Source organism: Dermochelys coriacea, chromosome 3 (assembly GCF_009764565.3).
Source record: "Dermochelys coriacea isolate rDerCor1 chromosome 3, rDerCor1.pri.v4, whole genome shotgun sequence".
Lineage (NCBI taxonomy): Eukaryota > Metazoa > Chordata > Testudines > Dermochelyidae > Dermochelys > Dermochelys coriacea.
In genome coordinates, this window is record NC_050070.1 from 165,200,484 (window position 1) to 165,226,174 (window position 25,691).

A 25,691-nucleotide genomic window follows, 5' to 3' on the forward strand; every position below is an offset into this window, starting at 1 on the left:
TGGGTATTGTAGTTGTAGGAATGCATGATAGAGATCTTGTAGGTGTTTGTCTATGTCTTAGGGGTTGGAGCAAATACGATTATATCGTAGAGCTTGGCTGTAGACAATGGATCGTGTGGTATGATCTGGATGAAAGCTAGAGGCATGTAGGTAGGAATAGCGGTCAGTAGGTTTCCGATATAGGGTGGTGTTTACGTGACCATCGCTTATTAGCACCGTAGTGTCCAGGAGGTGGATCTCTTGTGTGGACTGGTCCAGGCTGAGGTTGATGGTGGGATGGAAATTGTTGAAATCCTGGTGGAATTCCTCAAGGGCTTCTTTTCCATGGGGCCAGATGATGAAGATGTCATCAATGTAGCGCAAGTAGAGTAGGGGCATTAGGAGACGAGAGCTGAGGAAGCGTTGTTCTAAGTCAGCCATAAAAATGTTGACATACTGTGGGGCCATGTGGGTACCCATCGCAGTGCCGCTGACTTGAAGGTATACATTGTCCCCAAATGTGAAATAGTTATGGGTGAGGACAAAGTCACAAAGTTCAGCCAACAGGTTAGCCGTGACATTATCGGGGATACTGTTGCTGACAGCTTGGAGCCCATCTTTGTGTGGAATGTTGGTGTAGAGGGCTTCTACATCCATAGTGGCTAGGATGGTGTTTTTAGGAAGATCACCAATGGACTGTAGTTTCCTCAGGAAGTCAGTGGTGTCTCGAAGATAGCTGGGAGTGCTGGTAACGTAGGGCCTGAGGAGGGAGTCTACATAGCCAGACAATCCTGCTGTCAGGGTGCCAATGCCTGAGATGATGGGGCATCCAGGATTTCCAGTTTTATGGATCTTGGGTAGCAGATAGAATACCCCAGGTCGGGGTTCTAGGGGTGTGTCTGTGCGGATTTGTTCTTGTGCTTTTTCGGGGAGTTTCTTGAGCAAATGCTGTAGTTTCTTTTGGTAACTCAGTGGGATTAGAGGGTAATGGCTTGTAGAAAGTGGTGTTGGAGAGCTGCCTAGTAGCCTCTTGTTCATACTCCGACCTATTCATGATGACGACAGCACCTCCTTTGTCAGCCTTTTTGATTATGATGTCAGAGTTGTTTCTGAGGCTGTGGATGGCATTGTGTTCTGCATGGCTGAGGTTATGGGGCAAGCTATGCTGCTTTTCCACAATTTCAGCTCGTGCACGTCGGCGGAAGCACTCTATGTAGAAGTCCAGGCTGCTGTTTAGACCTTCAGGAGGAGTCCACCCAGAATCCTTCTTTTTGTAGTGTTGGTAGGAAGGTCTCTTTGGTTAATATGTTGGTCAGAGGTGTGTTGGAAATATTCCTTGAGTCGGAGACGTCGAAAATAGGATTCCAGGTCACCACAGAACTGTATCATGTTCGTGGGGGTGGAGGGGCAAAAGGAGAGGCCCCGAGATAGGACAGATTCTTCTGCTGGGCTAAAAGTATAGTTGGATAGATTAACAATATTGCTGGGTGGGTTACGGGAACCACTGTTAATAGCCTACCTTGCTTGTCACCATGAAAGGTTTTCCTCCTTTCCCCCCTCGCTGCTGGTGATGGCTTATCTTAAGTGATCACTCTCCTTACAGTGTGTATGATAAACCCATTGTTTCATGTTCTCTGTGTGTGTATATCAATCTCCCCTCTGTTTTTTCCACCAAATGCATCCGATGAAGTGAGCTGTAGCTCAGGAAAGTTTTAACTTTAAGTCTGTGTTTGTCAGATGACACAGGAATTGTAAATTACCTGTCTTGCTTATACAAGAACCCAAAACCAAGCATCTTGCCACTGTTGTTGCTAGTTTTCTGCCATGTTGTAATCTAACTGTGTTCTCTGCTTGAAGATAATGTGATTATATGGTGCCATTTTCTGATGATAGACCCTTTGAAAGCAATGTGTATCTTACTGTTTTTTCTATTTAGTTATGTCCCATAGTCCTACTTCTAGTTTCTCTCCTGACATGTAGCAAAGTTAGTCAAAGAACTGTAAGTTAATCAGACAGTTGGAAACTGACATCATCTGTGAATTTTTATGATATAATAGCACCACCATGCTAATTTATGTGAAGTGATGTCCATTTGCTTATTGTGGATTGGAAATTGCTTCACATAAAACAAAATGCTAATTCTACTACATCATAAGGAGTTATAGCCTATGCTAATTGCTTTTGGCATATTTCTCTATGTAATCATTTTGCCAGCTCTTACAGTTGTGAAAAAATAAGGCTTTATAAATGTTTCTGAATAAGGTAGTGTGCTGTGTCTATTCTATAGAAGAGAAACTTCAATGAGGAGTATTGGACATTTTCTGAATGTGTGGATTTTCAAATATATATGCAACTTCCCAACAAATCCATATTCAGATACTACATGATATATGAGCTCTATCTCTATTTTTCATTAAACAGCAATAGATAATACAGAAAATGATTTATTCATACAAACTAAAAAGGGAAATTGTGGAAAACATGTTGTGGAAAATTTTTCAGCAAATCAGAATAAGTTACCAATGTTTTTAGCTATGTTAAAACAGAAAGGAAAGAAACAATAATACTAAGGATTCATACAGCATAGTGTTACTACTGTATCTTCAAAGGACTGTACAAACATTAAGAAATTTAATTTCAAAGTATGTCCCTGAAGTAGATAAGAGCCCAAGGGCTAGATTCATCCCTTTGTTGGCACTAAGGAGACTGCTTTTGTCTCTCCTCTTCTGTTGCTGCTGAGGGTTATGGCACATGTTAAGGCTACCCTACCTTGTGACTCCTGTTATAGGGTTTGCAGCCGTGGGAAATAGCTGGAGTGCAGGTGTGCCCTGACCACATCTCCTCCCACCCTGATTCAACCCCCTTCTTATTATGGCCTGCCCTGCCCTGCTCCCACCCTACAATGCAGAGGCAATGCAGAGTTGGTGCTTTGTAGGGTTGTATACTGCACCATAGCAAATTCACTGGGGAGGAAGGAGGTCTGCAGTTAGCATTATGAATTTACTATAAGACTTGACCTATGTATACAAAACTAATACTTAAGTCTGTATTATCATGAGATTAAAAACATCTTTCTTCAGATATCATAGGAACTAATGCTTACAGTTGTCTTTAATTCATATGAAAATAATGGCTTCAAGTATGCATGAGCCAGTCTGTCGTGATATGCAAATTCACATATTATATTACTATTATTACTTAATCATATTTTAGGTCAATTTCTGTTAAATTGAATTATGTCACTCTATGGATTTAAACTCAGCTTCTATTAAATTTATTTTCTCCTGAGGTTTGTGAGGTGAACACATGACTACTAAATGAGGGCAGTTACTAAATGAGGACAACTTTTATTTCAATTGAATGGTAAAGATGTGGCTGCTAGGTAAGGGTCGCTTCTTAAAAAATAAGCAAACAAACAAAACAACCCAATCCATAACTCTAGGTGCCAAAACTTAGGCTCTTAAATCCATACTTAGGTACTTACTTAAAAGTGGCCTGTGTTTCAGAAGTACTGAGCAACCCCTTCTCCTGTTGAAGTCAAGTTTGAAAATTCTGGCCTACAGCCTTTCACTTTACAATGGGATGTCACAAACAAGCTCAGCCCAGACATATAGTGTGCAGCCTCACAGTTGATAGCGTTATCCATCCAGCTGATAAATTTGGGGAAACTATGATTCTACCTGGGATACACACTGTCTTCCTCTTTTGTAAATTTAAACTGTATTAACAGCTTCCTCACAGCCTGACGATAGGACTTTGCCTTTTATCTCCAAAACACCTTCTTCCAAGGAATAAGAGGAAGAAGCTCAGCTGCGTCAACCAAATGTTTACCAGCATTCACAATAGTCTGTTCAGAATTCATAAACGACCTACCATGCATGCATCAAAAACACTGGAAAACAAGTCTTAATGTCAAGGATTTATTACAATTATAGGATATTTTCTTTACTTGCTGTGTTTTAATTTTAAAAATAACAGAATAAGAACCATAGCTAAAGAAAGTGTGAGTAAAAGGTTGCAACTTTTAACTTTGATCAAAAATAAATCAAAAGCGCTCCTGTTGTTCCCATTGCTCTCCACTCCACACTACCATATCATCTGCCAACCTGTCATAGCTTCCATTTAAACAAGTAGTCGCCATGAATAAGTTAGTTAAAAAAGGATAACTTGCAAACCTCAAGAAGGTAGGTGTCTAAAATAAATGGGACATAGACATATACAAACTGCACACGTCAGCATGATAACCATCAAATATTTGTTTTTCTTCAACCATGGAATCATGGAATAAGATACATTTATTTTGTATGTTAAACTTTCTAATCCTCACTCTACTCTCTAATCTATTTTGCCATGACTATTTTCAAAAGTCCAAAACTCTTTTTTGCTCTTTATAGGCAATATGAAAAATGTTGCTTTCTTTCCCTCTAAATGTGGATCAGTTAAAGCAAGGGTTTAAAATCACCTGGTCAAAGAATCAGGCATGGCAATATGCAGTCTTGGACTAATATTGATTTTAAGGTCTGATATCTCATGATATGCCAAAAGTGAAATGGGTGTTTTATTTTGTATAGGAGTTGTGATTCCAGGTTTTCTAATGATATACACAAATGGTTTCTAGGTCTGGCATGTTGCAGATATAAATCCATATAACTATGACATTATATAAATAAAGAATGAATTTTAGCAAATGTTTTAAGGTTTAAAAAGTATTAACTTTTCCAATAATCTAAGGCCTATATAAATTAACTAAGACAAATAATTGTGACACTTTTCAGAGTAGCAGCCGTGTTAGTCTGTATCCGCAAAAAGAAAAGGAGGACTTGTGGCACCTTAGAGACTAGCAAATTTATTTGAGCATAAGCTTTCATGAGCTACAGCTCACTTCATCGGATGCATTCGGTTGAAAATACAGTCGGGAGATTTATATACACAGAGAACATGAAACAATGGGAGTTACCATATACACCGTATCGAAAGTGATCAGGTAAGGTGAGCTATTACCAGCAGGACAGTGGCAGGGTAGAAAAAACTTTTGTAGTGATAATCAAGGTGGGCCATTTCCAGCGGTTGACAAGAACATCTGAAGAACAGTCGGGGTGGGGGGGAATAAACATGGGGAAATAGTTTTACTTTGTGTAATGACCCATCCACTCCCAGTCTTTATTCAAGCCTAAGTTAATTGTATCCAGTTTGCAAATTAATTCCAATTCAGCAATCCCTCGTTGGAGTCTGTTTTTGAAGTTTTTTGTTGAAGAACTGCAACTTTTAGGTCTGAGACCAAAGAGATTGAAGAGTTCTCCAACTGGTTTTTGAATGTTATAATTCTTGACATCTGATTTATGTCCATTTATTCTTTTACGTATAGACTGTCTAGTTTGACCAATGTACATGGCAGAGGGGCATTGCTGGCACATGATGGCATATATCACATTGGTGGATGCGCAGGTGAACGAGCCTCTGATAGTGTGGCTGATGTGATTAGGCCCTATGATGGTGTCCCCTGAATAGATATGTGGACACAGTTGGCAACGGGCTTTGTTGCAAGGATAGGTTCCAGGGTTAGTGGTTCTGTTGTGTGGTGTGTGGTTGCTGGTGAGTAATTGCTTCAGGTTGGGGGGCTGTCGTAAGCAAGGACTGGCCTGTTTCCCAAGATCTGTGAGAGTGATGGGTCGTCCTTCAGGATAGGTTGTAGATCCTGGATGATGCGTTGGAGAGGTTTTAATTGGGGGCTGAAGGTGATGGCTAGTGGCGTTCTGTTATTTTCTTTGTTGGGCCTGTCCTGTAGTAGGTAACTTCTGGGTACTCTTCTGGCTCTGTCAATCTGTTTCTTCACTTCAACAGGTGGGTATTGTAGTTGTAAGAATGCTTGATAGAGATCTTGTAGGTGTTTGTCTCTGTCTGAGGGGTTGGAGCAAATGCGGTTGTATCACAGAACTTGGCTGTAGACAATGGATCATGTGGTATGGTCTGGGTGAAAGCTGGAGGCATGTAGGTAGGCATATCAGTCGGTAGGTTTCCGGTATAGGGTGCTGTTTATGTGACCATTGCTTATTAGCATCGTAGTGTCCAGGAAGTGGATCTTTTGTGTGGACTGGTCCAGGCTGAGGTTGATGGTGGGATGGAAATTGTTGAAATCATGGTGGAATTCCTCAAGGGCTTCTTTTCCATGGGTCCAAATGATGAAGATGTCATCAATGTAGCGCAAGTAGAGTAGGGGCATTAGGGGACAAGAGCTGAGGAAGCATTGTTCTAAGTCAGCCATAAAAATGTTGGTATACTGTGGGGCCATGTGGGTACCCATAGCAGTGCCGCTAATTTGAAGGTATACATTGTCCCCATATGTGAAATAGTTATGGGTGAGGACAAAGTCACAAAGTTCAGCCAACAGGTTTGATGTGATATTATCGGGGATACTGTTCCTGATGGCTTGTAGTCCATCTTTGTGTGGAATGTTGGTGTAGAGGGCTTCTACATCCATATTTGCTAGGATGGTGTTTTTAGGAAGATCACCAATGGACTGTAGTTTCCTCAGGAAGTCAGTGGTGTCTCGAAGATAGCTGGGAGTGCTGGTAACGTAGGGCCTGAGGAGGGAGTCTACATAGCCAGACAATCCTGCTGTCAGGGTGCCAATGTCTGAGATGATGGGGCGTCCAGGATTTCCAGGTTTATGGATCTTGGGTAGCAGACAGAATACTCCTGGTTGGGGTTCCAGGGTTGTGTCTGTGTGGATTTGTTCTTGTGCTTTTTTCAGGGAGTTTCTTGAGTAAATGGTGTAGTTTCTTTTGGTAACCCTCAGTGGAATCAGAGGGTAATGACTTGCAGAAACTTGGAGAGCTGCCTAGCAGCCTCTTGTTCATATTCCGACCTATTCATCCATTCAAAGCACCTTCTTTGTCAGCCTTTTTGATTATGATGTCAGAGTTGTCTCTGAGGCTGTGGATGGCATTGTGTTCTGCACGGCTGAGGTTATAGGGCAAGTGATGCTGCTTTTCCACAATTCTAAAATATGTGAATTAAGAAACATATATGATGGTGCAGTTTGGTATCTTTTTTTGTGTGTGTGTGGATCATCTGCATAAACTACTCATAGCTTTCTCATTCAAGCAGTCTTCCTAAACTCATACTACCTATTCTAATGACAAACTTTTAATATGCATTTACTCCATCTATTTGGCAGCTCTAGCCACCAAAGTGTTTGCTTCAGTGTTGTGTCAAAGCTGGTTTTCGGGTTATGTGGAAAAGCTCAGAGCTCTAATACTATTGACACAGCACTAAAGGAAAAGTCTTGATGAAAGCAGCTAAAGGATGAATGAGTTAATTAAGGGACAGTTTCATCAGTAATGCTCCAGCTGCTTTGTTTCACTCTGGGGATGAAAAGCAGCCATAAACGTGGTTTAACCTGAGCCAGGTTTATTAATACGTTGCAGAAGTATACCATAAGTCTGGCCGAAACTTTAAAAATATCTATAATAGTAAAGCTGTAGGAAAAATCAATCACTTTATAAGGGTGCATCTTTAGACACTTAGTTCTTCTCATTTGTCTGTGCATTTTTATTCATGGCATTTATTATAATAAAAGGTTAAATGTTTTTTATATACACTAAAATAGTTACAACTACAACTAAATTGTGAGTGTCCCTGAAATGATGTGTTGTGGGAGAGAAGTATGCAGAGAACCTCTCCCCAACCTTCAATAGCACTCCCATGCATTACACGGTCACGATATAGGCCCAGCATTTACTAGCCAATGTGCTTGGCAGCACTTCTTGATTGGATGGAGGAAGATCTATCTGAGTTGAGAACATGGCCCGGGCACAGGTTCCCATTGCATGCCTGCTGGAGTCTATGAGGTAGGTGCTCGGGGGCAGTGCACGCTACTTTTTTAATTTATGCCAGTGAAGAGATCTATGCAGTGATAATTATTCCTAGAGAAAATCCATTGATTTTCTTTCAATACACAAAATATGTATTGTATCTGATCAATTTGGTTGACAAGTTCATTACAAAATGTACAATTTATTTCTAATGTGCAGGACAAATTTGGGTTTAAGTAAAAAAAAAAAAACTTAGTGGATAGACTAATAATAAATAGCTACCAAGATCAACAGAAGGATATACTAATGAAATTAGTCAGGAAATTAATTTAGCTATGTTTTCATACAATTGCATCATACATTTAATGTTATAAGACATAAAGTAACAGTCAAAACCAACATCTATCTAATACAATAATAGCTAAAGAGAATATGACTTCCACTTTGAGTTTCTGTCATAAGTAAAGGATGTTCATTCTTCTGCACTCAAACTTAATAATGTTTTATTAATGCTACCATGTCTATGACTAATTTTTAATTTCATGATATCGTTTTCTTGTTCATAACCTGGGGCAGTTTTTGCATATCGGGCAAGAGGTTACAAGTGTATATGTCTACCAAATGCACACTCAGCCTTTAAACTAATCAAACTAATTTATCTTTGTAAAACATCTTGTCTCAGTATGAAAATATATTCTTGCATATGTATTAAAATAAAATACTATACAACTAACTATGGAGTAGATGAACTATAACTAAATCCAAGGTTGCATGGTGGCCTGTGCACAGTAACACTACTTCACCTCAGTGATTAAATAAATAAATATCTATATACACACACAGTTTTCAAAAATTTAGTGTTGGTATTTATAATACCATTTAATTCACAAAGATGAAATAGCATTAATTGTTATTAAATGCTAATAATGAATAAAAGTATTAGAAAACATGGACTTCAAAAATAATAGATCAGCCCCAAGAAAACATACCCTAAAATAAAGCTTAAAATGCACACAGGTAAACTGTCAGTGGATTCCAGAATCCCTAAGAGCCAGAATTCAGATAAAAAAAGAAGCAGAGTATAAACATATCAAGAGAAATAAACCTAGCAAACTGAATATGTCACATCTACGATGGACCTGATGACAGGCAAAACAATAGCTCTATATATTAAAAGAAATAGTAAGAAATCATTTCCTCTCCTATTTGCCACAACTCAAGATATGAACAAAACATCTACATAGTGTATTGACACTTTATGCATATTAATGATCTGAAACAACCATTAAGGAATTTAATGAAAGAGCCAAACATCAGAATACAAAAATAATGCAGTACAATACCAAATGTATGGTATATGAAACAAAGAAGACATATTGGGGGAAAAAACAAAATATAAACTGCAATAAATCCATGTTCAGTACAGTAGAAATGCCATTTCTCATTATCTTATTTTATCTATATATGTCATAATCTTGTAGGTCAGTTACTGGCTCTTGTTTCAGGTTCAGGAACCAAGAGGAGATGATTAAACTATTTTGAACAAGGAAGTAGACCTGCATCTCAGCAGTTCATCCAGTTACAAAGTACTCATTTTAGACTTCCAGCAGGGTCAAGAGTATATCCTAGATAGTGATTAAATTTATAGCTTTACTGATATGACTGCCCAGAAAAAAGCAAACCTGGGATTTTTTGTCAGAATTCGGACTGGATGTGGCAGGATGTAGAGATGATACAATTCCCAACATTACAATTGTTTTCAAATTTGGTTTCTGTGGTTGAAATATGAACCAGCTTTGTATCCATAAATATGTGTCTAAAAGAACAGTAAACAAAAGGTGGATGGAGACAGTTATATTACTTCTAAAGCAACATATTGATGAGACAAGATAATTTACATATTATCATAAAGAAGGTTTCAGAGTAGCAGCCGTGTTAGTCTGTATTCGCAAAAAGAAAAGGAGTACTGGTGGCACCTTAGAGACTAACAAATTTATTAGAGCATAAGCTTTCGTGAGCTACAGCTCACTTCATCGGATGCATTTGGTGGAAAAAACAGAGGAGAGATTTATATACACACACACAGAGAACATGAAACAATGGGTTTATCATACACACTGTAAGGAGAGTGATCACTTAAGATAAGCCATCACCAGCAGCGGGGGGGGGGGGGGGGAAGGAGGAAAACCTTTCATGGTGACAAGCAAGGTAGGCTAATTCCAGCAGTTAACAAGAATATCAGAGGAACAGTGGGGGGTGGGGTGGGAGGGAGAAATACCATGGGGAAATAGTTTTACTTTGTGTAATGACTCATCCATTCCCAGTCTCTATTCAAGCCTAAGTTAATTGTATCCAGTTTGCAAATTAAGTCCAATTCAGCAGTCTCTCCTTGGAGTCTGTTTTTGAAGCTTTTTTGTTGAAGTATAGCCACTCTAAGATCTGTGATCGAGTGACCAGAGAGATTGAAGTGTTCTCCAACTGGTTTTTGAATGTTATAATTCTTGACGTCTGATTTGTCTCCATTCATTCTTTTACGTAGAGACTGTCCAGTTTGGCCAATGTACACGGCAGAGGGGCATTGCTGGCACATGATGGCATATATCACATTGGTAGATGCGCAGGTGAACGAGCCTCTGATAGTGTGGCTGATGTGATTAGGCCCTATGATGGTATCCCCTGAATAGATATGTGGACAGAGTTGGCAACGGGCTTTGTTGCAAGGATAGGTTCCTGGGTTAGTGGTTCTGTTGTGTGGTGTGTGGTTGCTGGTGAGTATTTGCTTCAGATTGGGGGGCTGTCTGTAAGCAAGGACTGGTCTGTCTCCCAAGATCTGTGAGAGTGATGGCTCGTCCTTCAGGATAGGTTGTAGATCCTTGATGATGCGTTGGAGAGGTTTTAGTTGGGGGCTGAAGGTGATGGCTAGTGGCGTTCTGTTGTTGTTGCTTTGGTGACGAGCAAAGAATGAATGGACACAAATCAGACGTCAAGAATTATAACATTCAAAAACCAGTTGGAGAACACTTCAATCTCTCTGGTCACTCGATCACAGATCTTAGAGTGGCTATACTTCAACAAAAAAGCTTCAAAAACAGACTCCAACGAGAGACTGCTGAATTGGAATTAATTTGCAAACTGGATACAATTAATTTAGGCTTGAATAGAGACTGGGAATGGATGAGTCATTACACAAAGTAAAACTATTTCCCCATGGTATTTCTCCCCCCCCCACCCCACCCCCCACTGTTCCTCTGATATTCTTGTTAACTGCTGGAATTAGCCTACCTTGCTTGTCACCATGAAAGATTTTCCTCCTTTCCCCCCCCTGCTGCTGGTGATGGCTTATCTTAAGTGATCACTCTCCTTACAGTGTGTATGATAAACCCATTGTTTCATGTTCTCTGTGTGTGTGTATATAAATCTCTCCTCTGTTTTTTCCACCAAATGCATCCAATGAAGTGAGCTGTAGCTCACGAAAGCTTATGCTCTAATAAATTTGTTAGTCTCTAAGGTGCCACCAGTACTCCTTTTCTTTTTATCATAAAGAAGGTGCACCATAAAAGAATAGACAGCTACTCTTACAGAAGAACACTGGAGATTAATAACTACAGACTTTTAAAAACTGGTTAGAATATCTGTGTTGTTTATTTCATATAATACACTTGCATAATATTTTATTATTTTAATATTATAATAATATAATAATTATAATAATAATAATTAATAATCTGGCTGAACTATGTCTCTTGCAATGTCACCTTGACCCAGATTTGCAGAAATTAGTTTTAACTAAACAACTTGATATATTTAGCTCACAAAAATATTTGAGGTTTTTTTGTTTAGTTGATTTAGTTTGTTTGCTTGTTAGTTTTGAACACCTACAAAATTGCCTGGGTAGTGTCCAAGTTATTCCACTAACAGGCAAGACAACTGCCTTTCAAGACAATCGAAGTAAGGGCAAAGAAAAGATGGGATATAAAGGTAAATCACTCACTGATCATGTTAATGAAAATATGTACAGAGCCTTATTATATCACCTGTTGAAAGGAACCCTACAAAGAGCTGGCAGTAGTGTTTTATTATGTCTCTAATAAAGAAGCATTTCTGATATCTGTAAATTACCTGTCTTAAAGAAAAACAAAGTCTTGAAATGTAAGGGTCCTCTGATGAAGCTGAGGCCAGTAGAGTTACACCTGGGAATAATTTGGATGGCAATGTTTTTATTTATTGTTTATTTATCATTTATTTATGCTGCAATTGCAGAGCTCCAATCACAGGCCAATCCCCCACTGTGCTAGGCACTGTACAAACACATAACAGAAAGATAGTCCTCTTCCCCAAAAAGTATTCACTCTAAGAGAAACGACAACAGATGGATACAGACAGACAGGGGAGCACAAAGAAACAATGAGACTATATTGGAGAGCATGAGAGGCAGTGGTCTTAACACACTAGCTCCCTAATGGTTGTCAGGTTTTCTATAGGACTCATGGCAATGGCAAATGACCACTGAAATCAATGGAAATTGTGTATGGGGACCGGATACGGAATGTAGACCTAAGTCTTTATATTTTTCACTGTCAACAACCAATTTTCAATGCAAACATTTAAAAAAATCCCTTAATCGCCCACACACTTAATTCTGAAGAAGAAATTAAAGTTTTATCACTCTTTTTTTATCTTTACCTGACAATCTCATTATTCACAGAAATAGCTTCCAGATATTTCTTCAGTGCATAGTAATTATGGATATATTTTCGGATATAATAGCCTCGCCATCTTTTCTGAATCTAGAAGAAATATATTTTTACTTTAGTATATTTCATGCAATATAGTAGTGAAAACAGTTTGCAATACTCTTATAAAATAAATGTTATATTTTTCAAAGGGTGATGGTGCTTTAAAAAGTGAGATCACGCATATACATAAATTTGTCTTTCCATTAATACAGTGAAGGTGAGAAGTAAGTCTTGTACTAAAACTGTAGCATGAATTAAATATTAAATGCAAACATTATTAGAGATGTTATCAAGAGATGACAGTGATTATGAACGAATAGTGATTTAAGTCATTGCCTGCATTGAGGTGTGGCAGGGAGTAAGGGCTCTGCACAGGCATCTACTCCCACAGTCATTGCACCTGGTGGCACAGGTCCTGTAAGTGGGGTAGGAAGTACATCCAAAAGTGGCCTCTGTTGTAATCATTCACAGTGCGTAGCATTGTATCACCCCAGCACTACTGCACTCTCAGCTGTGCACTGTGGGTCTGATCCTAAGCCCAATGAAGTTAGTAGAAGCCTTTCCACTAACTTCAGTGGCTTTTTAATCAGGGTCTCTATGAGGTTTCCGGTAGCACTGCATGTTCTGCCATTCCCTGCATCCTGCAGGCAAGCGGCATAATTCTGCAAGGTGCCGACCACACTCTTTACTCATTATTATTAAGAAGCAAGACAGTACAGGGCTATTAGTTAAGTAATTAGTCACAATATTTTCATAGAATGCTATCCTTCCAACAAAACTGATGGGAATTATGTAGAAAAAAGGACAAGGGAAATTTCTTATATGTTTATAATTACCTTAATGTAGTCCTGTTTATTAATATACTATATTAGGCCATGTGGTCTCCTAAACATAGCACCAGGAGAGGGGGATTCATAGCTCTATGTATTTTACATTTTAGGCCCCAATTCTGACTAGAATTTCCCAAGAATTTAATCAACAACACTGCTCAAACTAGCTCTGCTGCTTAATTCTGACCATGGTGACTCTAAAATGTTGATTATTTTAAATCACTTTAGGTTTAGCACTGTGATATCTGTTTCTTTGGAAATGGACGTAAGAAGTAATTAGCAGCAGAGTTGTAAGAATTCTTGTAATTTCAGTGGCTGCTGACTAAAAACCAGATTAATTCCTATGTGGACATGCAGAGAGACAGAGAGGAGGCAGCTTGTTCCTCCCCTATTCAGAGGATGTGAGGGCCAGTGCAGCGGGCTGCTCCCACTCCAAATTTTCTTTCCTGTAATATATATTAATGTAATATTAATAATATTAATTTCTCATGTTGACATCTGTGTATATTTCCTCTTTGCCTTCTCTTTCCTTCCATCCCTTATGTAACTTTCCCTACAAACTGTTCTCTATTTCCTTCCTTTTATTTTGTCTTCTCCTGTTTTACATAAGATCTCTCTCTCTAGATATGACACTTCTCATTTCTAATTTATCCTCTCAGCCTTATATCACAGCCTTATATCACTCGCACGTCCATTCACCTCCCAACACCCATCCCCACAGCCCAAGCTCCACACACAGGACTTAGAAATGTTACTAGACACCTAAAAGCCAAAGGGCTAAATCTACTAGCTAACGTGCAAAAGATTGGGGTCCCACTGCCCAGGAGCACTATCCAGGTGAGAAACTACTCGCTAGCTACTGGGAAAGGAGAGGATGCTGGGACTGATACCACAGATGCATTCCTAACCCTACCCAGGAACTCTCTCTGCCTGGTAGGTGCCTGGAAAATTTGAACACCCCTGTATAGTTACCAAAAACAAGAGGAGAATTTTTCTCTTTTTTTGGTTGCTCTTGCCCCTAAACAGCAACCGTCCCCCCCACCCCTCCCCTCTTGAGGACTCCTCACCAAGGTAAGAGCACAATACATATGTTAACAAACTTAAACAAAGCCTTTGTTTAAGTTTTTAGCATATGTATTGTGCTGTTAAAGCCATATAAAGAATGAATGCCCTCCCTAGCCAGGTTCTGCTCCTTTAAGGAACAGAGCGCAGCTCCAACCTCCCCACCCCCCGCCCCCGGAGGGGCAGGCCTAGCCCCAAGTCTTTCCAGTACCCCATACCCGCTAAAAATCTCTTGCCGATACTGCATATTGGAAGGTCTTTGGGAGAGGGGCTGCCTATTACTGTATATCCGTATACTATCTAACACAACAGGTTTGGACTACTAGGCACTCCTGTAATATAAAATAATAAATAATAATTATATAAGCTGCTACAACGAAGGTTAAGTATTAGACATAGTCCTCTGCACTACGTGGTTATAAATCTTGTGTCCCTTTCCCATTCACTTTCTTATACACAACAAGCATGCAGAGTAAAAAAAGAGAGAAAGGGGAATAGTGAAAATGGGCATATTTGCAGAGATCTGGGATTAAACAAAATTTTTAGTGTGTGAATGCACTGTATGTTTTCATCTTTGGCCTCACTACTGCTATTAGGCAGGAGTAACTTGGCTGTCCTATAGCTGTGCTCTCCTTAAAGCAGTATCCTTCGAACTCTGTCCAACACTTTGTACCTTATCTTTATTCACGTGACACTCCAAATTTGTGTGGTCCACGATCAACTTCTTTATGGAAATTTTTCAAGATTTAAAGACAAAGGATGAAATCTTGTCCCTACTGTAGTCAATGGCAAAACTCTCAGTGTTTTCACTGGGGCCAGGATTTCACCGCAAGTATCAAATTCTGTCCTCTATTACACCATTATAAATCAAGGGTAACTCTATGGACGTCAAAGGGAGTACTCCAGATATATGCTAGTGTAAATGAAAGCAGACTAGATTTCAAAGTTTTTAATGCTATGATTCCATTTTCCCAATTCTGCATGTCAGAGGCCACATGAGGGCATGCATCTATATGATACAAGCTGTTTAGAGAATAAAGTATATCTTCAACCTTTTACACAAAGGTTCTGTTTATGTTAAAATTTGCTACGTAAAAGTTGCTGAAAATTTTGCTTTTGCAAGAGAGTACGTTTTATGATTATATTGCTTTTTAATTCCAAGGTGAATGTTTTAACACTTCTAAAAAAGACAACTGTGTATGCCCTTCAAAGTAATTAGCAAGTTTCAACAGTGATTGGTACAAAACAATTATTGTCATTGATCAGCACTGAACAGATAATTTTAAACAAAGTCATTGTGTGCTCAGCAGATTACAGCTTGTTAACAGGCAAGTTCTAAATGACCTCTTAAGCTAGTCAAATCAATGATGCATATTCCTCATTAAGTAACATCAAAATGTAAGTGGTCTTATAAATAATGTTTATTTTAAGCACTAAAACTAATGGCAAAACCTTGATATATCAAAAGCCATCTGCTCATGGAGATTTTTTTATTATTATTTTATTTTATTTTGAGGGGATTACTTTGGTTGCTGAAAATTCATAGCAACCTTAAATCGCCCAAAGAGAAAGAGAATAATATATCACCACCCAATATTAAAAAAGTAAAATTGATTAACGGAAAATGAATTCAATATGATAAGCTTATGTTTTAAACCATTTCTGAATGTTTCTGTTTTTATAGAGGTGAGAGACAGATAACAGTAGCTAGGCCAAATAATCCAGGGAGATAGCTTCTGAACATGACCACTATGAGTATACCTTAGGCCTGGTCTACATGACGAGTTTATGTTGGATTTAGCAGCATTAAATCGAATTAACCCTGCATCTGTCCACACAACGAAGCCATTTTTTTCAACATAAAGGGCTCTTAAAACTAATTTCTGTACTCCTCCCCAGTGAAGGAATTAGCGCTGAAATCAACATCGCTGTTTTGAATTAGGGTTAGTGTGGACGCAATTCAAAGGTATTGGACTCCCGGGAGCTATCCCACAGTGCACCATTGTGACCACTCTGGACAGCACTCTGAACTCAGATGCACTGGCCAGGTGTACAGGAAAAGCCCTGGGAACTTTTGAATCTCATTTCCTGTTTGGCCAGGCGAGCTCATCAGCATAGGTGACCACGCAGTCCCAGAATTGAAAAAGAGCTCCAGCATGGACCGAATGGGAGGTACTGGATCCGATTGCTGTATGGGGAGAGGAATCCGTGCTATCAGAACTCCATTCCAAAAGACGAAATGCCAAAACATTTAAAAAAAATCTCCGAGGCATGAGGGACAGAGGCTACAGCAGAGACACAACACAGTGCCATGTGAAACTTAAGGAGCTCAGACAAGCATACCAGAAAACCAAAGAATCAAACAGACGCTCTGGGACAGAGCCCCAGATGTGTCGCTTCTATGCTGCGCTGCATGCAATTCTAGGGGGTGCCACCACCACTACCCCATCTCTGTCCGTGGACTCCGATGATGGGGTAATCTCCGCCATGCCTGAGGATTTGGTGGACAGGGAAGATGAGGAGGAGGAGGAGGAGGATAAGCTTGGGGAGAGCACACAGCACGCCATTCTCCCCGATAGCCAGAATCTTTTTATCACCCTGATTGAAATACCCTCCCAACCCAACGAAGCCGGAGAAGGGACCTCTGGTGAGTGTACCTTTTAAAATATAATACATGTTATAAAAGAAAGCATTTTTTAATGATTAAATAGCCCTGAGGACTTGGGATGCATTCATGGACAGTACAGCTACTGGAAAAGTCTGTTAATGTGTCTGGGGATGTAGCGGAAATTCTCCAGGGACATCTCCATGAAGCCTTTGCAGAATGTTTCTGGGGAGAATAGCCTTATTCCCTCCTCCATGGTAGGACACTTTTCCATGCCATGCTAGTAGAAAGTAATCTGGTATCATTCCATGACAAAGCCTGGCAGCGTATGGTCCCGTGTTTGCTGGCATTCAAGAAACATCCATTCTTTATCTCTCTGTGATATCCGCAGGAGCGTGATATTGTTCATGGTAACTTGGTTGAAATAGGGGAATTTAATTAAGGGGACATTCAGAGGTCGCCGTTCCTACTGGGCTGTTTGCCTGTGGCTAAAAAGAAATCCTCCCTGCAGTTAGCCACGCGGTGGTGGTCGGGAGGCACATTGGCACTGAGCTGTTCACTTTTGGCTAGCAGGTTTGGCTTCCCTGATACCAGCCATGCGGAGGGGGGAGGGGTAAAGCGATCATCCCAGAGAATTGGATGGGGAGAGGGGGTTAGTTTGGTTTCTGCTGCTGCACGTTAACAGAAAAACCGCAGCACTAAAGGCCAACTCAATGAGCTTCGCTTGGTATGGGAGAGGAGGGCGCTGTTGTTTATGAAGGTTGCAGAAGCCGAAAGACTATGGCTTCCCATGGCCGCCTGCAAGCCGAATTCTGTTGCCCAGCACTGTGTGTATGATCTCTAACACCAAAGCCACAGGCACTCAATATAAAATGCAAAATGCGACCTTGTACCAAAATCACGTGCTATGTAATGTGAATAGTGTTGTTCACCGTGAAAGAGTATAGCCATTGTTCTGTAAAATGTATCTTTTTAAATACTTCACTTTCTTTTTTCCCGCCAGCAGCTGCAAATGTTTCAAGCCTCCCTCCTCCGTTCCAAAGGCTATCTCAGATAAGGCGGCGAAAAAAATTCATGCGCGATGAAATGTTCTCTGAGCTCATGCAGTCGTCCGGCACTGACAGAGCTCAGCAGAATGTGTGGAAGGAACAATAGCAGAATACAGGAAAGCGGCCAATGAACACGAGGAGAGGTGGCGGCAGGAAGATCAGAGGAGGCATGATGCAATGCTGGGGCTACTGCAGGATCAAATAGACATGCTCCGGCATCTGGTTGAGGTTCAGGAACGGCAGCAGGATCACAGACTGCCGCTGCAGCCCCTGTTTAACCACCCTCCCTCCTCCCCAAGTTCCATAGCCTCCTCACCCAGATGCCCAGGAATGCGGGGGGGAGGCTCCGGGCACCCAACCACTCCACCCCAGTGGACAGCCCAAGCAACAGAAGGCTGTCATTCAACAAGTTTTGAAGTGGCCTTTTCCTTCCCTCCTACCCTCCTCCCACACCCCACCTGGGCTACCTTGTGAGTTATGTCTCTATTTTTATAATCAATTAATAAAGAATACATGTTTTTTAAATGATAGTAACTTTATTTCCTTTGAAAGCAAGCTGTGATCGAAGGGGGGAGGACGGGTGGCTTACAGGGAATTTAGAGTCAACCAAGGGGGTGGGTTTTCATCAAGGAGAAACAAACAGAAGTGTCACATAGTACCCTGGCCAGTCATGAAACTAAAAAGAAAAGGAGTACTTGTGGCACCTTAGAGACTAACAAATTTATTTGAGCATAAGCTCACAAAAGCTTATGCTCAAATAAATTTGTTGGTCTCTAAGGTGCCACAAGTACTCCTTTTCTTTTTGCGAATACAGACTAACATGGCTGCTACTCTGAAACCAGTCATGAAACTGGTTTTCAAAGCTTCTCTGATGCGCAGCGCTTCCTGCTGTGCTCTTCTAACCGCCTTGGTGTCTGGCTGCACATATTCAGCAGCCAGGAGATTTGCCTCAACCTCCCACCCTGCCATAAACGTCTCCCCCTTACTCTCACAGAGATTGTGGAGCACACAGCAAACAGCAATAACAATGGGAATATTGGTTTCGCTGAGGTCTGAGCGAGTCAGTAAACTGCACCAGCGCGCTTTTAAACGTCCAAATGCACACTCTACCACCATTCTTCACTTGCTCAGCCTATAATTGAACAGTTCCTTACTACTGTCCAGGGTGCCTGTGTATGGCTTCACAAGCCAGGGCATTAAGGGGTAGGCTGGGTCCCCAAGGATAACTATAGGCATTTCAATATCCCCAACAGTTATTTTCTGGTCTGGGAAGTAAATCCCTTCCTGCAGCGATTTAAACAGACCAGAGTTCCTGAAGACACAAGCGTCATGAACCTTTCCCGGCCATTCTATGTTGATGTTGGTGAAATGTCCCTTGTGATCCACCAGTGCTTGCAGCACCACTGAAAAGTACTCCTTGCGGTTTACGTACTGGCTGCCCTGGTGGTCCGGTCCCAAAATAGGGATATGCGTTCCATCTGTTAGGGAATCCCATTGCAGCAAAGCCATCTACTATGACCTGCACATTTCCCAGAGACACTACCTTTGATAGCAGCAGCTCAATGATTGCATTGTCTACTTACATCACAGCAACCCCCACAGTAGATTTGCCCACTCCAAATTGATTACCGACTGACCGGTAGCTGAGGGCTATGGCCACTCGCTTGTGAACTGTGAGGTATTCTTGGGACTCTTGCACTTCAGGGCAGGGGAAAGCAAATCACAAAGTTCCATGGAAGTGCCCTTACGCATGCGAAAGTTTCGGAGCCACTGGGAATCATCCCAAACCCGCAACATTATGCGGTCCCACCACTCTGTGCTTGTTTCCTGGACCCAAAATCAGCATTCCATGGCATGAGCCTGCCCCATTAACACCATGATCTCCAAATTGCTGGGGCCAGCGGTTGTAGAGGAATCTGTGTTCATGTCTTCATCACCGCACTGCTGTCGCTTCTTCGCCTGGTTTTTCAGGTGCTGGTTCTGCATAAACTGCATGATAATATGCGAGGTGTTTACAATGGTCATAACTGCTGTGGTGAGCTGAACGGACTCCATGCTTGCCATGCTATGGTGTCTGCTCGGTCAATCCAGGGAAAAGGGCGCGAAATGATTGTCTGCCGTTGCTTTCACGGAAGGAGGGAGGGTTGACTGACGACATTTACCCATAACCATCCGCAACAAATTTTTGGCCCCATCAGGCATTGGGAGCTCAGGCCAGAATTCCAATGGGCAGCAGGGACTGCGGGAACTGTGGGATAGCTACCCACAGTGCACCGCTCAGAATGTCGACACTTGCCATGGTACTGTGGACACACACTGCCGAATTAATGTGCTTAGTGTGGACGCATGTGCTCGACTTTATACTATCTGTTCCCAAAAATCGACTTCTGTAAAATCGGAGTACTTTCGTAGTGTAGACATGGCCTTAGTGTTGAATGTTACTCCTACTGTTGCAGTTTCATGTCTCTTCCTAAGTAAATGTAACCAACTAGGCTGATAGAGTTATGAAGCAAAACACTGATTGTATACAAGAGGTTAAGTCCACGAGTCACATTTCACTTTTAATCTAACCTTGATTTTAAAAGAATTTTCTAAAGCTAAGAGTATAATGCACTTACTTACATACTAAAGAACTTATTCACAACTTTTTATACTCCTGTTGTCTGTGAATGTAACTCCAGTGATTTCACACTCATGTAAAACTGGAGTAAAGTAGTTGTAAATCAGGCCCTAGAGCAGCTATCTCTAAACCCAACAGCCCTTATTCTCTACTGGCCTGCATCTTGTGCAGCCATTTATATCTGTGCACAAGGAGGCAAAATGGGTATAAAACTTTACCATATCAAAATGGTAGCATTTTTACATTCACTTGCGTAGGTATCAATGACTACACAAGATACATGCAACGGAGACTCACAGCCAGTGTTTATAAGTAAATGAAAACAATGGACCAGATCTTCTACTGGTGTAAATTGATATATGTGCACTGACATCAGTGACTCTAGGCATTTTTACACCATTGAAAACAATGGGACTACTCAGATTTATATCAGCTGAGAATCACACCAAATATTTTGATTACTGTATAAATGTACAGGAAAAAAGTTTTGTTTTATGTTGCATATCAAAGGCCCTACTCTTTTCCCTTGGAGTTTTGCACAAGTATATTTGACTTGAGTATGCAACTGCCTCTGAAACCTGGGAGTGCTGAAAGAGACATAGGACCTATTTCTGAACTGATTTACAAATCCTATGTTTTTCCACTGACTTCAGCTGCATGAGATGTAAATCAGTGCAGCATTTATCCCATTGTAGAATACTTTTAAAACAGCTATTAACTAAGCCATAAACTAAAACAAAATAAGTATTTCTGGGCAATTGGCGCCTACTCATAAAGGGGATAGGGTTTGCCCCTAAGCACCTTCAACTCCTAAAATATGTACCAAGGGTGAGATTCTGTGCTATGCCTTTGAGAGAATCAGCACTGAACTCACAATCCAGAGGAAGAGGGGACTAAATTGGTTTAAAGAAAAGGAGTACTTGTGGCACCTTAGAGACTAACAAATTTATTTGAGCATAAGCTTTCGTGAGCTACAGCTCACTTCAGCGGATGCATTCAATGGAAAATACAGTGGGGAGATTTATATACATAGAGAACATGAAACAATGGGTGCTACCATATACACTGTAATGAGAGTGTTCAGGTAAGGTGAGCTATTACCAGCAGGAGAGCGGCAGGGGGGAAAACCCTTTGTAGTGATAATCAAGGTGGGCCATTTCCAGCAGTTGACAAGAACATCTGAGGAACAGTGGGGGGTGGGGGAATAAACATGGGGAAATAGTTTTACTTTGTGTAATGACCCATCCACTCCCAGTCTTTATTCAAGCCTAAGTTAATTGTATCCAGTTTGCAAATTAATTCCAATTCAGCAATCCCTCGTTGGAGTCTGTTTTTGAAGTTTTTTTGTTGAAGAATTGCAACTTTTAGGTCTGTAATTGAGTGACCAAAGAGACTGAAGAGTTCTTCGACTGGTTTTTGAATGTTATAATTCTTGACGTCTGATTTGTGTCCATTTATTCTTTTACGTAGAGACTGTCCAGTTTGACCAATGTACATGGCAGAGAGGCATTGCTGGCACATGATGGTATATATCACATTGGTAGATGCACAGGTGAACGAGCCTCTGATAGTGTGGCTGATGTGATTAGGCCCTATGATGGTGTCCCCTGAATAGATATGTGGACACAGTTGGCAATGGGCTTTGTTGCAAGGATAGGTTTCTGGGTTAGTGGTTCTGTTGTGTGGTGTGTGGTTGCTGGTGGGTATTTGATTCAGGTTGGGGGGCTGTCTGTAAGCAAGGACTGGCATGTCTCCCAAGATCTGTGAGAGTGATGGGTCGTCCTTCAGGATAGGTTGTAGATCCTTGATGATGCGTTGGAGAGGTTTTGGTTGGGGGCTGAAGGTGATGGCTAGTGGTGTTCTGTTATTTTCTTTGTTGGGCCTGTCCTGTAGTAGGTGACTTCTGGGTATTCTTCTGGCTCTGTCAGTCTGTTTCTTCACTTCAGCAGGTGGGTATTGTAGTTGTAAGAATGCTTGATAGAGATCTTGTAGGTGTTTGTCTCTGTCTGAGCGGTTGGAGCAAATGCGGTTGTATCGTAGAGCTTGGCTGTAGACAATGAATCGTGTGGTGTGGTCTGGATGAAAGCTGGAGGCATGTAGGTAAGCATGTAGGTAAGCATAGCGGTCAGTAGGTTTCCAGTATAGGGTGGTGTTTATGTGATCACAACTTATTAGCACCGTAGTGCCCCACTGTTCCTCAGATGTTCTTGTCAACTGCTGGAAATGGCCCACCTTGATTATCACTACAAAAGGTTCCCCTATGGTAATAGCTCACCTTACCTGATCACTCTCGTTACAGTGTGTATGGTAACACCCATTGTTTCATGTTCTCTATGTATATAAATCTCCCCACTGTATTTTCCACTGAATGCATCCGATGAAGTGAGCTGTAGCTCATGAAAGCTTATGCTCAAATAAATTTGTTAGTCTCTAAGGTGCCACAAGTACTCCTTTTCTTTTTGCGAATACAGACTAACACAGCTACTACTCTGCAATTGGTTTAAGTCACTCTTGTGCCCTCCCAACCTTGGGCTGCTCTTGGGTGATAGAACTCCTTGGTATAACCTAAAAAGATCTGTTACAGAGGTCTGTTACAGCAGCCTCCGAAGGCTGCCCTATGGGGATCTCCATGGCACTGCATGTTGCGGTCCTGACTTCAACATCAGGGCTTGAGATGGAATCCTTAGAATATAGCCTGATGCCTGTCTTCTGCAGTTCCTGCATCAAGGAAATCCTCCCCCATACACATATCAGGCTTTTAGGGCCCTTTTACACCACTCTGGCCCTTTTATGCAGAGTAAAGAGGCCAGAAGGGAACGAAGATCTCATTCCAAAGACTATTCATGTTCTTAAAGTTACATATGTGCTTAAATGTATTTTTGGATCGGGACCCAATGGCCCAGGAACGCAACACTTTACACCGCTAACCACTTATGTAATGGATACAATAGATTTTGCAGTTTTCCCTTTGACAAACTTTATTATTATCTGTTTTTATTAAATAAAGTACAAGGATTGTTTGCATCCTTCTTTCTCTAAAGAATCACTATTACATCATCAATGAGGTCTGCACAGTTCTGCCTATGTATTTAGTCAATTAACTTGTGTTCACTTTGCCAGCTGGATGACTGCTTCTGCAGCAGTAGAATAAATAAATTAGAGGGCCATGCCATGCACTAACATGTATCCATGTTTTCTCTTACAAAAGGCACATGCAGCAGAGCATTTTCCTGTACATCCTGAGAAAAAGTATTTGCAATATTATCAATTAATGAAATAATTACACTGTCCATTACAAGACCAAAGATACTGTCATATGATAACTGCTCAGTAACCTGCATGAAATGCATTTTGTGGTCCTAGGGAACAAATATCCACATTGCACAAACTACCACTGCTATTTGCCACCCTTGCTGGCAGTCTCATCAGAGACAAATGGGTCTGGAGACTGAACTACCCCAGCCATCTAGAGGTTTCTTTAGATCAGGGCTGATGCATGTTAGCAGGGGTTTGGTGAGAGAAGCTTACACTGTCACTGCTCATGTACCTGTTCTGTGCAAGGCTATCAATCCAGAAACTTTCAAAAGCATTAAAATTCATAATGATACATAAAGTCTGCTATGTTCTTACCTCCTCTGTGGAGTACTAATAAAACTCAAAAGAATAAGATGCTTATTTACAGTGCACCTCCTCCTACTGTGAAACTAAAAATGAAGGAGGAGGGAAGATTTACATAGGAAATTAGGAAGTTATTGTTTCAAAGCATTTCTGTAGGATATCTATAAAAATGCCACAAACTTTTTAAAAATTTCATTGAAATTTTTCTCAATGATAGCTTCTAGCAGCTGAATGAGAGTTTAGAGGGAGCTCCATATTGATTGATCTTGAAAAATAATGTTAACATTATTCATTTTTTCTTAGTTTTTGATCTGTATTCCTGCAGTATAAGATGAAGACTGTGACTGCTGTCTGTGTTTCACTTCCTCTCAAAGATAGCCAATAGCCTCTATGCTCCTCTTACACATTGGTTCACTGGTCCACATCTCAAGCAGTCATGAATATGTCTAATTTGGTAGCCAAATGTAGATAAGAAAGAGACAAGAAATGCACAACTTAACAATTAAAATTTAAAAAGATGTTTTTTCCATATGAAACAATCAGACATATAACAGAATTAGAATATCCTAAGTTTATCAACCAGACAAGGTCTGGCTATTCATTAACTATCCTTGAAGGTATTACAGGCTATTAATGTCTACTCCACTCAGGTCTTTCCTGATTAAAACCACAAGGTTAGTAAAAACAACCATTCTTAGTGTTGTTATAAGTTTATTTTAATTGGTCCAAATGTATTTTGCAAATGGATTCAATCAGACACCCTATCAATTTATGGGGCTAATGTGCTCTATGAATATTAAACTACTGCATTTCATAAAAGTTGAAATCTGACAGTGGCTAATATGATGTACTATCATATTATCTAACGATACATAAATGCATGGAAGTTCTACTAATTTATTCTAAAAGAATAGAGCATAAAAGTTAAATTAAAGATGTTATAGACACAGATATCATAATATGATTTGAAGGAGTCAGACAAAGTCATAGTTTATAAAGTTGGGAATTCAGTTTAAGTTTGTACATTCACACACACACATACATGCATATATGTGGGCTGCTTTTTGGTATTTTTGTCTTTTATCACCATATGTTAAAAGGTACAAGAATTTACATACAAATGTCTTAAATCTAGCAGTAATTTTCAAATACCACCAGGATTACTTAGTGTAACTTTAATTTTTAACTATATGCTATTTCCTCCCCTTTACCATCAGCATATCAATCAAGTTTATATATTCTGGTTTGCTCATTTTATTAAAAGCAAATTCGGAGCACAATTGACTTTTCATTTGTTTAACAAGTGAAGAAATATTTACCCTGACAGCCATTTCATTGTAGAAATTCATCTTCATAATAAAATATGCTGTCTGTGAAT

The 25,691-nt window shown here is 40.4% G+C and overlaps 1 protein-coding gene across 5 annotated transcripts in view; it reads right to left on the bottom strand.

Moving 5' to 3' along the window:
* The window catches only part of SPATA17 (spermatogenesis associated 17), a 167,241-nt gene that overhangs the window by 126,186 nt on the left and 15,364 nt on the right, over nt 1-25,691 (bottom strand). For 4 of the 5 annotated variants that reach the window (XM_038396694.2, XM_038396692.2, XM_038396690.2 and 1 more), the window contains exons 4-5: nt 25,633-25,683; nt 12,477-12,580 (exon numbers count right to left, since the gene is read on the bottom strand). In XM_038396694.2, the coding sequence (XP_038252622.1) occupies nt 12,477-12,580; nt 25,633-25,683 (155 nt within the window). The remainder of the gene's footprint in view (nt 1-12,476; nt 12,581-25,632; nt 25,684-25,691) is intronic. The other variant, XM_043511749.1, reaches the window with a different exon arrangement.